Here is a 12,803-nt window from a genome sequence, read left to right on the forward strand (position 1 = left end):
TTAAATTAAATAACTACATAATTAATATTACAATTCAGAAATCTACATGTATGATTTTATAATTATGGACAACTTGGTTATAATATGTACGTAATTATGCAACTATGTATATGTAAGTAAATTGATTTACTTGGTTTTCTAAACCAATTAATATGCATGCAAGTACGTACTTTACATAATTGGTTCAAATTGGATATGGACATTTTTTATCGGTATATAATTATATTAATTGTCGACTACACCTATCATTTTGAAATTAAATTACATAATTATGTCATTAATGCCATTATTCGGAAAATTTATATACATAATTTTGTAAATATGAACATTTATAAATATATGCAATTGGTTTGGTTCATATGCATACATAAGTGGTTCATTTTAAATATGTCCATAATTATCTAGTTATGTTATTTAACAACAGAACTATGTAGTTAATGCTATAATTTGTAAATATATATATGTAATTTTATAATCATAAACAATATTGTTATAATATGTATGTAATGACACAATTATGTACGTATTAATTGATTTGGTTTGGTTTTCCAAACTAATTAATATGCATGCATGTGTGTAATTGTGTAATTGCTTTGGTTTAGATATGTCGGTAATTATATAGATATTTAATTATAACACAAGTTACACATCATTTGAAATTAAAATTCATAATTGCGTAATGAATTCTATAATTCAAATATCTATGTACATAATTTCATAATATATTGATAGTTTGGTTCAAATATGCAAGTGAGTACGTAATTATATGTACATAATTTGTTAGTTTTGCTTATGAGTGTACAAAATTATGCAATTATAAGTGTACACAATTGGTTGGATTTGTAAGCAAACCAATTAATATGCATGCATGCATGTACGTAATTATGTAATTGGTTGATTAAGATAGGTCCCTAATTTATAGATATAAACGTAATTATAGTATTGGCTACAACTACCTTTTGAAATTAAACTACATAATTAATTACGAAATCAATATTATAATTCAAAAATCTATATACATAATTTGTAAGTACGGACACCTCGGTTTAAATATATGTATGTACATAATTATGCAACTATGAGTGTACATAATTGGTTGGGTTCGGTTATGCAAACCAATTAATATGCATGCATGCATGCATGCACTTAATTATGTACCTGGTTGGTTAAGATGTGCCTGCAATTATAGATACGTAATTATAGTATTTGTTACAACTTACAACTGCCATTTGAAATTAAGTTATATAATTTATTATGTAATTAATCCTATAATTCACAAATCTATACATAATTTTGTAATTATTGACACTTCAATTCAAATATGTACGTAAATACACAATTTGGAGTCTACTCAATTGATTTGATTCGGTAATGCAAATCAATTAATATTCATGCATGCATGTATGTAATTTACATAATTATGTAGATATTTTTCATTGAGTAATTGATAGAAGAAGTTTCAAAGATGGCGGGAAGATATGACAATGATAATGTTCAAAGATAGTTATAAGTTTCACTCAATATTTGACAATTGATTTTGTATGCTTTAAAATTAAATGGGTAAAATGGGTTGACCCATGTTTAAATGTGTATGAGTCATAATGGATAAAATATTTTATATAAATGGGTTTATGGGTCATAAATGACCCTACCCTTTTTGACCCTACTTATTTTGACCCATACCCACCCATTTAACATGTCTAATAGTGAGACAAGGGGAGAGAGTCCAAACATTTGTATACAGCTAGGGCTGGCAGTGGGAGTGTGAGACAAACCCACTTGGCCAGAAGCAATTAAGAAGATTGATGTGTAATGTGCAGACTAGTCATTTTCTGCGCATATTTTGTTTTTGACTTCCCACTTGGCCAGTTTTCTTCACAAAATGGTCCCTCGACTGCCTTACAAGTGTGTTGAGAGATTTATTAAAGCTGCTAACTTTTCTCCCACGACCATACCAATTTTTATTTTTGTTTGGAGGCGAGATGGGGGTTTAAGTTACATAGTGTTTTAAAAGGCAAAGGCGTAACCTTTTACGCCTGATAAGGCAAGACGTAAGCCTTTTGGGAATTTAATTTTTTATCAAAAATATACATAAATAAATTATAAATACTAAACTTTCTATGGTTTTAAACCCTAAATAACTTAAAGTGGGGCTAAGGTCAGAACATCCAGTTTAGGTCTCAGCATATGTGTGCTTTTCTTGGTTGAAAAGAGCCACGTGTCCCTAACATATATAAATATATATAAACTCCACTGCAGATCCCAGTCCTATGTTTCTCCAGTCTTTTGTCCTTCTTGACTCTCATCTCTCTCTCTCTCCCCTTGCTTGCTTCTTAGACCCTATGTCTCTTTCTGCTGAACAATCTCCAAACGCAATGGGAGAGAGGTTGTGCAGTGGAAGATAGGTCGTCGAACAGTCGTTGCTACTCACGATATGAAATAGAGGTCATGAAGATGAGAGAAGACACTAGAGATTCGGAGGTTTGAAGTAATTCAAGTGTTGAGGATCTATTAGGTCTTTGACATGTAGAGAGATCACCGAAGAAGATAAGTTGCTAGAGTAGGAGGATTTGGAGCCGATTGATCATTTGAAACGTTGTTGACAGTCGTGAGAGAGGATCGTTTGTTAATTGAGGTTTCGTGATTTGAAGAATCTCAACCAATGAACAAGAAAGAACCCTAACGTTTACATTCTATACATAATCTATAATGCATATGCATCTTTGGTAAAGGCATAAAAGGTGCGCTTTTTGGGTTGAAGCGTACCCCCAGTGCGAGAAGGCACAAGCTTTTGGGGATTTTTCGCCTTTATGATTACACCTTGGTGCATTTTAGGTAGAAAAAGTTGAGACGTGCCCTAATAACGCCTTTTAAAACACTGATAACTAATAGTGTTTTAAAAGGCTCAATCGAGGCTTGCCTCAAGCCTCAAGGCAAGGCATGCTTAAAACGCCTTGAGGGTCCATCTAAAATACCAAATTCTGAAAAGGCTAGCGCATTACATGTTGAGGTTTACGCATTTTTACAAAAAAACATGCCTTTTGCGCCTTTATAGTTGAGGCCCACATTTTGGGTGTGTGATTCTCAAGTTAGAATTGGTTAGAAAATTTTAACTACATGTTTGTATAAAAGGAATGTCATAATATGAGTTTATTTTTAAAACTCTTGAGCCTCAATCTTTCCAAAGTAACTGAGAGTTGTATCTTATATCATGAAAATAGTTTGAACTTTGTAATGGTATAACTATCTCTTGTCATGATTTATGTCATGTATTCAAGTTAGCAATTTTTGAATGACCAACAAGTGTTTTGCGTGGTACATCTAGTTTTTATTTTTTACATTATATTTGTGATTTTCTTAATTTTTAGTTTATTTTAAATTTATATAATTTATTTAACATATTTTTATTTTAAAAAACAAATTCTCAAAAGGCTTACGCCCCAATGCCTTAAGGTTTACGCGTCTCCTTTTGAGGTTAAAATGCCTCGGCTTATGCCTTTGCCTTTTAAAACATTTGAATAGAATAGAAAAAAATGAAATTAAATTTTAAACTTGATTTTGTCATGCCCTCGGTTCGAACTTTTATCTTCCTATTTCATTATATTCCGCAAATCAAACATGATGTAAAAATATTTCATGCCTAAATTCAGTAAAGTCCGCACATGTACCAATCACACCATGCATGCATGCGTGCACACGCACCTGCAGGCCTTCCATGTGAGGGGGACAAACTGGCCAGTGATGGTTTTCAACTTCCAGCAGAATTGAAGCCATCATGCAGTTCATATTTTGATGAATCGCTTGTGACAACTGAATGTAGTGGTGGCGATTACTACCCCTGCCCATCAACCCATCCATATCCATCATAAATAAAAGGGTTAGGGTACACCCATGTAATTATATGGGTCATAAATGGGTAATCCATTTAGATCCGTTTATTGAATGGGTTAGATGAGTGTACCTGCTTAACCCATCCGTTTAAATTTCCAATCTTATTAATTATAGTAGTAGTTAATCTATTTAATTTATCACATTTAAAAATATACAAGTAAGGAACTAATATTATAATTTGAATCTCTATGTGTGTGATGTAATTATGTATTGTTCGATTTGAATATTTATATAATTACGTAGATAATTTGACTTTTTTTTCAAACTAATTAATATTTATGTATTGTTGTAATTGCATAATTGGTTCGGTTTATACATGTTCGTAATTATATCGGTATGTGATTATAGTAATGTCTGTACTTATTGTTTGTAATTAAATTATAAGTGATTAATATTATAATTAAAAAAATCTGCATGCTAATTTTATAATTATGGACAACTTGGTTGCAATATGTACATTATTATTCAATTATGTATATGTAGGTAATTTGATTTACTTTGGTTTTCTAGACCAATTAATATGAATGCATGTACATACTTTACATAATTGGTTCAATTTAGATATGTTTGTAATTTTATTGGTATGTAATTATATTAATTGTTGTCTACACCTATCATTTGAAATTAAACTACATAATTACATAATTAATGCCGTTATTCGGAGAATCTATGTGCATATTTTTGTAATTAAGAACAATTCTAAATATATGCAATTGGGTTGGTTCATATGTGTACATAACTAGTTCGGTTTAAACATGTTCGCAATTATTTAGTTATGTAATTAAATAGCACAATTACGTAGTTAATTCTATAATTTGGAAATATATTGACATAACTTTATAGTCATGGACAATTCTGTTTGAATATGTAAGTAATTGATTGAGTTTGGTTTCCCAAACTAATTAATATGCATGCATGTATGTAATTGGTTTGGTTTAGATATATATGTCCGTAATTATATAGATATGTAATTATAGTATTAATTACATGTATTTTTTGAAATTAAAATTCATAACTGCATGATGAATTCTATTATTTGGATATGTGTACATGATTTTGTAATACATTGATAGTTTGGTTCGAATATGCAAGTGATTACGTAATTATATGTACATAATTAGTTTGTTTTGCTTATGAGTGTACGCAATTGTGCAATTATGAGTATACATGATTGGTTGGATTCATTTATGCAAACCAATTAATAATTATGCATGCATGTACATATGTTCTAGCCACCCTTAGGGTTGTTCACTTGTTCCACATTTGGGGGTGTGGTTGGCTAAATCTTTCATCACAAGTGGGGGATTTGTTATGGGCCAAGCACTTTGCGCCTTGTGAAGGGTTGTGCGGCACTAGCTAAAACACTCTTGCTTAACTAGTTAGCCAAAGGTATACCTTGGCTTACCACAATAACACATTCAAAAGCGAAATCAGTAAGCAATCATGTAAGCAATTAGGAATCATGCGGTAAACTGTAAAGCAACACAATTCATTACTAACACCTTTATAGGCAATGCTTGTTTAGCGAGGGGAGACCAGTGGGCTAAACATGTTTCATAAGCTAGTGAGTTTTATGATGACCGACGAACACTCACCCTCCCCTAAAGAGCTTTCTATGCATTTTAGTTCTGGCACTAGGGGACATAAAACTGACAGAGTAGTCATACTTTCATTTTACACTAAACATGTTTCAAAAGCTAGTGAGTTTTATGATCACTAATGAACACTCCCCCTCCCCTAAAGAGCTTTCTATGCAATTCTAGTTCTGTCACTAGGAGACATAAAACTGACAGAGTAGTCATACTCCCATTTTACACTATAGCATAAACACACTCGATGAATAAAATCTATACTATATTTGCATGATGGTTACCATTGCCATGCACACAAGACAAGCCGTCATACACAAGCATAATACCTTAAACAAGCTTGGCTCGTGATAGACTTAAATGAAAATTTTCGGTAAAAGTCATAATTGTTCAGTCAATTCTGGGAGTTCAGGTGATGTATCTAATTCCTTAATGGATGAGAACCATGCTTATGATCTGTAATCATCCAATGATCATCCTTTGGTTTCCATTGATGGGGATTGGGGACGATGTTTAGGTTAAGCTTGATGTTGTGGAGAGACTATAGGGATAAGGAAATAGTTGTGATGAGCATAGTTGTCAAATTGAGATTTGAACTGTGAGTTGAAATTCCATTTCATAAATTGAGAATCAAGAATCAAGTGGGTACAAAATTTGAAACATTGATTCCAAATGACATGCATATTTGTATGGCAAACAAGATGGTAAAATACAATGAAATTTCAACTAATATGGATTGATACACTGAAAGCTTTAAAGTCAAAAACTAAAACACTTGAGCCAAAGAGTTTAAATACATTAAAAATATAAGGATTCAAGAAAAATTTTGAAAAAAAAAAATTTTATGTTTATCGTGCAAGTGTAACATGTTTTAACAGTAAAAAAAAAAATCATGTGTATGAATTTAAAAAAAAAAAAAACTTTTAAGGTGGGGGAAGATTGATCCTTGTGGTTTTTAAGGGAATGAATCAACAAAAGAAAAGAAAAATTTGAACTTCATGGTCATTGATAAAATGCCATTTTTAATGCATGGGCTTTCTCTAAGACAAAAAAACACAAAACAAAACTGATAAAAATTTTAAAAACTAGAAAAAAAACATTAAATCTGGATAAGGCAGTCAGAAGCTCACCCACCCTGATCAACTAGCATTATTCTCAATAGCAGAAGATATGCTGGTTTTCTTCTCCAGGCTTAGGTTTTCTTTTCAATGGCAGTCTTGGCAGAAAACAAAGGCACAAAATGAGAAGGTCAGCAGACTTTTTTTTTTTTTTATTTGTTTTTTTTCCTCTTCTGAACTCTCATATACAACAAATGGAATGTCATTATGCAAGAAAATGAGTCTAAAAGGCTTTTGGGTGGGTTTTGAAGGAGCCAGATCCGACTGGATCTAGGATGAAGTGAATCACATGATTTGATTCTAGATTCACATCATTCTGCAATTCACCCATAAAGTTCGAATTGATTTGGGTCTTAATCAATATAAATCGTATGATTCAAATAAAAAATTGTATGTTGCTAATTAGTCTGGTGATAGGGCAAGGTACAATAAGGTTTTTCCTTGTCTGATAGCTCTGCAGGCGGGTCTTAATGTTCAAAAGGGGATAGGAATGAAAAGTTTAGTAAGGAAAAGCAGAAAAAAGCAATGGGGAGATTTGTCAGATGATGAGAATGATGTTGCTGGTGAGCTTGTCTGTGATGATGGCTTGTTATTGGATGATTTGGGGAACAATATGAGTATGAGTTTGAATCTTCTGACTGACTTGGGGATTTATCATATGTGCCATCATTTCCAATGGAAAGTTTGGAGGGAGTGCCTAATTTTGAGGAATATGGACTGGGTAAAGAGCAACAATGTGCAGACGGGATTTTGCCTCTTCCTGTGGAGGAGATTTATGGCTGTATGGCCGTGGAGGAAATGAAGTTCAGTCTGGATGCTGGTACAAAAAAGGTGAAGAAAGGTCTGCGGAAATTAGCAAACTTGCAGTGCCCCATGAATTATGATACAATGGCAGTGGTTTTAAAGAGGGGTTTTCTCAATTAGCTCCTGTTAGTTCTCTTGATTTTTTTTCCTTCTTTCTTTTGGATTTTTTTCTTCTGATATTGAGGATTTCTTGCCCTCTTTAAGGTTGTATTGTCATTATTCTTCTTCCTTAATATTTTTTCTTTTACTACCGTAAAATTTTAAAGAAAATGCATGGCAAAGACCTCATTGGGCCGTTTAAGCAAACACCCTGTTTACTAGGTGCACACACACACTCAAAGTTGTTAGTATGTTATGCTCTAAATTGCTGACGACACAGAGAAGGAGAAAGAAGAGATGGATTTCAAGATTTAGTTGACACAGAAAACAACATAGAAATATTTATTGACTAACCTCTGAGATAACAGTATTAGAGGAAGAATAGGTCTGATTAGGCTGAGAAAGTGCATTACTTGAAGCAAAACATTTTAACCAACATCATTTATGCATTCAACAGCATCATTAATATTTACATAATGAAAAGAATTAATTGGCATAAGCATTGGAAACCATTATTTTAATCATGTATTTTAACTACTGAGAATTGGAACACAAATCAATTCAAAAGCCGTGATCCAATTTGGAAGCTTAAACCACCAACAGCCTACTAAGATTTTGATTTACCTTGCTTTAGCTAGTATCCATAAACATTGCTGTAAATGTGGTCCCAAGGACTTGTTTCCCATGCATTATATGTGGTTTAGAGGGTGAGGATGGAAAACTCAATCTGACTCTGTTTTTCCATCATAGGAGGTCTTCACCAAAGAAGACTTTGGATGCATGAAAATTTAAAGAGAACTTGTGATAAATTTGAAATTGACACATGGATGCAGGAACATGTCTGGATGATGAACACGGTCCAAAATCCAAGGGCATAGTCAGGATTCTTCAGCAGTTACAGCTCTTAAAAGATCTGAAAAATTTTCATATTGGACAAATAAAGGGAAAAACTTCCACATGAGGGCTGGAAGTCTAAATAGAAGAGATTGAATAGACTACCAACATGATGGGAAAAGATCTTGTTGACTTTAGTTGGAACACGTTTACTGTGTTAGCAATATTGAAAAATAATTATATGTAGAGATTGAGAAAACTTTCTTTCCATGGATGACAGCCCCAGACTCTCCTTGGATTATCATGTATTATGTGCCTCCAGTGCGTAAGCATTTGGGGGGTGATGTGATCAGGTTCATCAACATCTTTCATGATGTCAGTGATCACTTCACTTGAGGTTTTAACTGCAAAAGAAAAAAAATTGGCAGTCATTTAAATTAAGCTAAAATAAGATAAAAAGAACATGGGAAAAAAAAATACAATCATGTCTCGTTTGGAAACTTGAATAAAATGCACTCACAAACCTGCAATTGAAACCCAGATGTTGAAAATGAAATAAAGAGAGCCACTAGCAACCTCCAAGATAGGAGCAATGTATTAAGAAGAAGAAGAAGAATCAATGAAATTAGGATACAAAAATAGGAGAAGGCATTGGTGCACAGGGAGCAACATGTGTAAAAAATTGAGAAATTGAAAGAAAAAACAAAAATGGAGAGATTGACTCATAGCAAGGATCCATAATTAGTATAAATCATTTGATGTGTACTTGGTGACTTATTTGTAGCTATTCTTGGGAAACAGGCCTGCCATATATTTCTATGTCATTTTTTTCTGCAAGTTCAAAATAACACTTCTTCAATAGACTTCTTACTTCTTTTTGTGGGTGTCTTTTTGTAGTTAGTGTTTTGGATATTTCACCTTCTCACAAAAACTTAATTAGTAATTAAATTGTGCTGTTTTCTCTGTCCAAAAGCTATCCAGTTCTGCTCCTTGGACCTGCTTTCCAAATATATTTTCTCTTGCTTAATGCCGCATGGTTTTTATTTTTTTATTTTTTTTTTCTGGGAAGGGATTTTTTCCCACTGCTTTGCCTTCTGTAAATTTTTATGAAACCTTTTTTTGATTTTTATGTTGCAATTCTTTTCAGTTTTGGATGACAAAGCAGGGAAGACCGACACATTGAAAAAAACATTGCAAGTTAGCAATTTAAACCCGCTTCTTACAGTGGAACAGCTGAAACAACTTTTTAGCTTTTGTGGCACTGTTGTTGAATGTAGCATCACTGATTCAAAGCATTTTGGATACATAGAATACTCAAAACCTGAAGAAGCAATTGCTGCCTTGGCATTGAACAATATGGATGTTGGTGGTCGCCCTATGAATGTAGAGATGGCAAAATCACTTCCTCAAAAGCCATCTATCTTAAATTCACCAATGGCTTCATCATCTCTGCCCATGGTGATGCAGCAAGCAGTTGCCATGCAGCAGATGCAATTCCAGCAAGCACTGCTAATGCAACAAACTTTGACTGCTCAGCAAGCTGCTAACCGAGCTGCAACGATGAAGTCTGCTACAGAATTAGCATCAGCTAGAGCTGCCGAAATAAGCAAAAAATTGAAGGCTGATGGTATCGGAAATGAGGACAAGGATGCAGACTGTAAATCTAGGTATATAATTAATTTTTCACTTAATTTTTGGTATTATGGGTTGTTTTTGTGCCACTTCAAAATATAGAAGGGTTTTTTTCCATCCTCCTCTGAAATCTCATCCTGAAATACAATTGTCAACATTTTTTCCCCTGACGATGGCTTAAAGAAAATTAAAGTGAAATTATTTATAGGGCTGTGGGTGATTTTTTTGTCTCCAAAAAATGACTTTAGATATGTTTTGGCAGAAATGTATGATGGAAGTGCTTTTTTATTGGTTATCTTCAATGACGTGGATCTAAACATCTGGGAGACAGTAATGTCAGGCTCATGCGTTCCTTGATTTTATAATTGTGGATTTTTCATCTGTCTGAACTGCTGCTTGGATTGCCTATGTTACTTGGAGGAAATCAAACATCTGCTCGAGCTCTTATTTTTTCTTTTTCTTTCATTTTGCTTTTAATGCCAAAAGAATTATTCTTATTTTTGGTTCATAGCTGTTACTTATGGATAGTTGTTAGAATATGAGATAGGTTATTGGAATTGGTCTTTATCAGAATTATATTTAAAGTAAGTCTGATGAACGTCTCTGCTGATACATTCCACTGGAATCTCATGCCTCATCTTTTTCATCCTTGCGATCAGGTCTGCAAAATAGCTTTTTCTAAACCAGATACACTATTTGTTGTCTTTTGCCCTCTCACAAAACCAGAACCACAATCTTGAAGAGAAATGTTTACGATAACAGTCTCTCGTAGCTTGAACCCCCTTCGCTGACGCCTTCTATTGAGAACTCGTTGGAAGTTAAAATTACTTAATAAATAATGTTTTGATCTTGAGGAAAAAGGAGAGATTTTGTCTTTGCTGAGAGGGTTTAACATGTTTCTTCTTTATCTCCCCTTTTAGCAGAGGAGTGACAATGGTTAATGAGGGAGTTACAGATCGTCCACTTCTCAAAAATAGCAAGCCCTTATGTGAAAATTTTTGAGGCTCTGAACCATTTCATCATGCTTTGCTGAAAGTTAATGCTTTTGGTTGCTTTATCTTGTTGGAGAACATTCCAGTCAAAGGGGCAATGCATATGGTTTGTGTGCCGAATGGAAAGGAGGCGATGGGGTGGAAGAAGTTATGGAAAGCAACTATGGGTGGAAAAAACGGAACACTGAGTTCAAATCAGATCGTGTGCTGCCTTGTTGCGGCTCTTCTAGCGTTTGCCTTGCAAACAAGCAGCAGCAACAGCTCTCTATGGGTCATATTTGTGAAACTGGAAGCTCCTATTCACCAGAATGGAGGGAATCCAGCAAGATGGGTTTTGAAAGGAAAAATGACGGAAAGGGAAAGGTTGATCGGGGCGACATTATGCAGTGGAACTTCTTTCTAAATCAGGAAAAACATCAAATTTGAATTTATTCTGTGGAAACGAGAGTGGTGTGGGCCTAAATTAGTCGTTTAAGCACCAATTCCATAGTCCAATGTTGGGCGAGCTCAAGGAGCATTAGACTAGCCACGAATAACTTGATGGCTTTTAAGATGGGTTTTTTTTTGGGAGAGAGAGAGAGAGAGGGAAGGTGGGTGGGCTTTTGTAAAAAAAACTCAGTGGACCTTGCACTAAAGACCAATTTATTGATAAGATGGTCCCAACGCTGAATAAATTGGAGGTTCATGAATGATCTTCGTATAGGGATGGCATCGTCTGGGCTCACATAGTTTTAGGGCCTTGATGAAAGTCGCACTAGAGTTCAGAAGCAACCCAAAGAGCAACATAGGTAGAGATGGACAAGGCACAGGCTGCAGTGAAAAAAGGGAACAAGCAGATTGGAGATCTGAATGGGTCAGAGCAGCTAGATCATGCATGAAGACTCTTAAGAGGCCTGTAACAAGGTCAAATCGAAAATAGGAGTTGAGCATCCTGATCTGGGGAATAAAGGAAAACAGATCGTTGAGTTTGATGGCAGTGATCCTCTGCATATTTTGATGACAACGAGAAAATCTCTTTCCTCGTTCATCTTTGAAAATGAGGAATCTTGATTGAGTGTCTACGAAGAACAGAGGGGTCACAAATTTTCAGGATACATAGGATGTTTGTTCTGATAAAAATGTTACAGATGAGCCTCAACATGAGAAGAATCTGCGTCATGAATGCAGAACATAATATCAGGAGGCAGATAAGGAAGGGGAGGAGCTAATCCTAAAGGCTTCATCACTGGACATTCAGGGTAATAATGCTGTTGAGGGAGCTAAGTGTTTCGACGAGGCTCTGATTTTGCAAGAACCTAGCCAGAACAAATAATATTTTTCCCCAGTGCTTCTCTTTTGGCTATTTCAAGTTTTATTCTTGAATCCATTCAAGATGTTTTGGTAGGTTTCTTTTCTCTTTCTTGAAGTTAAGAGGGAGGGTCCCTGGTGGTTTAATTCTTTTTATGGTTCTACTAGGCCTACTCTTCACTCATATTCTTGGGAAGACTTTTGTACTCTGTATAGGTTTTGTTCTCCTAGGTGGATTGTGAGGGTGATGTCAACCTATAATCAGATTTCCGTCAGGAAAAAAAAATGGTCTTAGGTTCTTGTCAAGTATGCAAAATTTTGATAGGTTTATTAGGGAGGTGTGGGTTGAGAGATCTTCCTTTGGAGATGCTTTGTATTCTTGGTCAATGAGAGGGGAGGGAGGGGGCACTAGCAAGCCGTTTGGGTAGGTTTATGGTTTGTGGTGAGTAAGTGTAGTCTAGACCACTTTTAAATAATTTTCCTATCTTGTTACAGTCTAGGAAGGTGAGGTGGGGTCTAACTCGGTTTCTTTTTCAGAATATTTGGGTTAATCATCA

The 12,803-nt window shown here is 34.5% G+C and overlaps 1 protein-coding gene across 1 annotated transcript in view; it reads left to right on the top strand.

The window, feature by feature from the left end:
- LOC131151043 (uncharacterized) overlaps window positions 1-12,803 on the top strand; it is a 39,120-nt gene that overhangs the window by 9,883 nt on the left and 16,434 nt on the right. The window contains exon 3 of the mRNA XM_058102214.1: window positions 9,483-10,002. Coding sequence (XP_057958197.1) covers window positions 9,483-10,002 — 520 coding nt within the window. The remainder of the gene's footprint in view (window positions 1-9,482; window positions 10,003-12,803) is intronic.

The sequence above is a fragment of the Malania oleifera genome, chromosome 3, assembly GCF_029873635.1.
Source record: "Malania oleifera isolate guangnan ecotype guangnan chromosome 3, ASM2987363v1, whole genome shotgun sequence".
NCBI lineage: Eukaryota > Viridiplantae > Streptophyta > Magnoliopsida > Santalales > Ximeniaceae > Malania > Malania oleifera.